Raw genomic sequence first — 1,675 nt, 5'->3', positions numbered from 1 at the left:
GTGGGGAAGCTCCCAGCCACGCCCAGCAAGAGGTGCTGTAGGGAACATGCAGGGTCCCTGGCTGTGAGGAAGCTCCCAGCTACTCCAGTGTTTATTAGCCATGGTCTCTGCGCAGCTGCAGGTGATTGCTCACCGTGATGATATCTCCTGCCCGGATGTTGAGAGCAGTTGGGTCGTGGAGGTTCCAGAAATCCTTTAAAGCTCGGACTTTCAGGATTCCTGATGCCTCTGAAGAGAAGGGAAAGAGGGAAGAAAGAGCATGGGAGAAGTGTGGGGACAGGGCAGGAGAACAGGGCAGGGGACAGGAAAAGAGAAGGAGAGAGAACATTAATAGCACGGCCAGGAACTCGGTCCCCTGCTGTCCCCGCAAAGCCGGCACCCCAATGCCTGCGTATGTAAGTATTGAAGCCCCTCACCTGAGCACTCAAATCAGATTAGTTGAGGGCCTGTTTGGAGGAGGGTTGGGATGTTGCCACACATGCCCCCATAGAAAGGCTTTCTCCCTGCCAATGCCAGGTGAGAGCCGGGCAATCAGCTCCCTACAGCAGGGCTCCTGGTTCTGCCCATGGGATTACAGAGCACGTGGAACAGAGCCCGGCATTACGCTTAGACCCAGCTCACCTCTCAGCAGTTGCTTGATGTCCTTGCTGGCGTGCGAGGTGGTGAACTGGTTCACGATGTCCAGGGCCGTCTGGTTGTAGGTGTTTCGGATGTTCACGTCTACGCCACCCTGCCGTGGGGGAGCCAGCAGAGACCCTGTCAGTGCCAGGGCCATTGGGCAGCCACGCCTCACACGAAAAGTGCTGCTGGGGAGGCAGACTACAGGCAGGTCAGCACCTCCTCTGCAGCAGACCCAGACCCCTTCTGGAGGAGCAGGGGGCCCAGCATTCAGAGGCCTGGGGGAGAAGAGCCCCCATCTTCTCTCACCACCTATCACTGGCAGTTTGGGGGACTAAGAGGAAGTGGGAGCAGGGCCAGGACAGGAACGAGTCCCAGAAGCTGCACTGATGGAGGGAGGTTCTGTCTCTTGCCCTGTTAATCTTGTTACAGTTCTCACCCCCACTAGCCACTGCAGTCAGGCCACAGGCTGCATCTTCCCCTGCCCCTCTCCTCCCCCATCGCCCTCCAGAACTGAGCCACCGTCTCTCTCCCCCGTCTCCAGCTGCTGTCTCTTATAGTGGATCGCTCTCCTAAGGGCTGCAGACTTGGTAGCTGAGGTACCGCCCCCCTTCCTCCCCGTGAGGGCCTGTCAGCTCACCTCCAGCAGCAGGCGCACCACCTCCGTCTTGCCGTAGAGTGCTGCCTCGTGCAGGGCCGTGCCCGTCTTCGTCTGCCTGTTGATCTCAATCCCAGCTTTCAGCAGCTGCCTGGGGGCGGGGTGGGGGGAATAAGCCGTGGTGGTTCAGAAGGAGCAAGTGGGTACTATGAGCCAGGAGGACAGGGTGGGCAGTGAGGCAAGGCAGCTGGGCAACAGGCAGAGCTAGGGCTTGGGGTGGGGCAAGGTAAATCTCTCTCTCAACCAGGGTAAAATCATGAGGTGATTTGGGTTCACCGGATACCAAAGCCAAATGTCAATTCCAACTGCATAGGGTGAGAACTAGAGGGAGCCAATGGGACCAGTGATGAACGGGGTCTGGGGTAGGGCTGGGGGAGCCAGGCAGCCAGTGGAACCAGT

The 1,675-nt window shown here is 58.7% G+C and overlaps 1 protein-coding gene across 1 annotated transcript; it reads right to left on the bottom strand.

The window, feature by feature from the left end:
* Window positions 1–133: 133 nt before the first annotated feature.
* Window positions 134–1,367, bottom strand: LOC113405496 (caskin-2-like; the record flags this gene model as incomplete). The annotated part of the gene is made up of 3 exons (XM_026646715.1): window positions 134–228; window positions 622–730; window positions 1,259–1,367. Coding segments are annotated over 3 exons (313 nt in total), but the record flags the coding sequence as incomplete, so codon positions are not given.
* Window positions 1,368–1,675: the final 308 nt, after the last annotated feature.

The sequence above is a fragment of the Terrapene carolina genome, unplaced genomic scaffold (assembly GCF_002925995.2).
Source record: "Terrapene carolina triunguis isolate 2854851 unplaced genomic scaffold, T_m_triunguis-2.0 Scaffold39699, whole genome shotgun sequence".
NCBI lineage: Eukaryota > Metazoa > Chordata > Testudines > Emydidae > Terrapene > Terrapene triunguis.
Note: the sequence above shows the minus strand (reverse complement) of the source record. Positions and strands in the feature narration are given on the sequence as shown.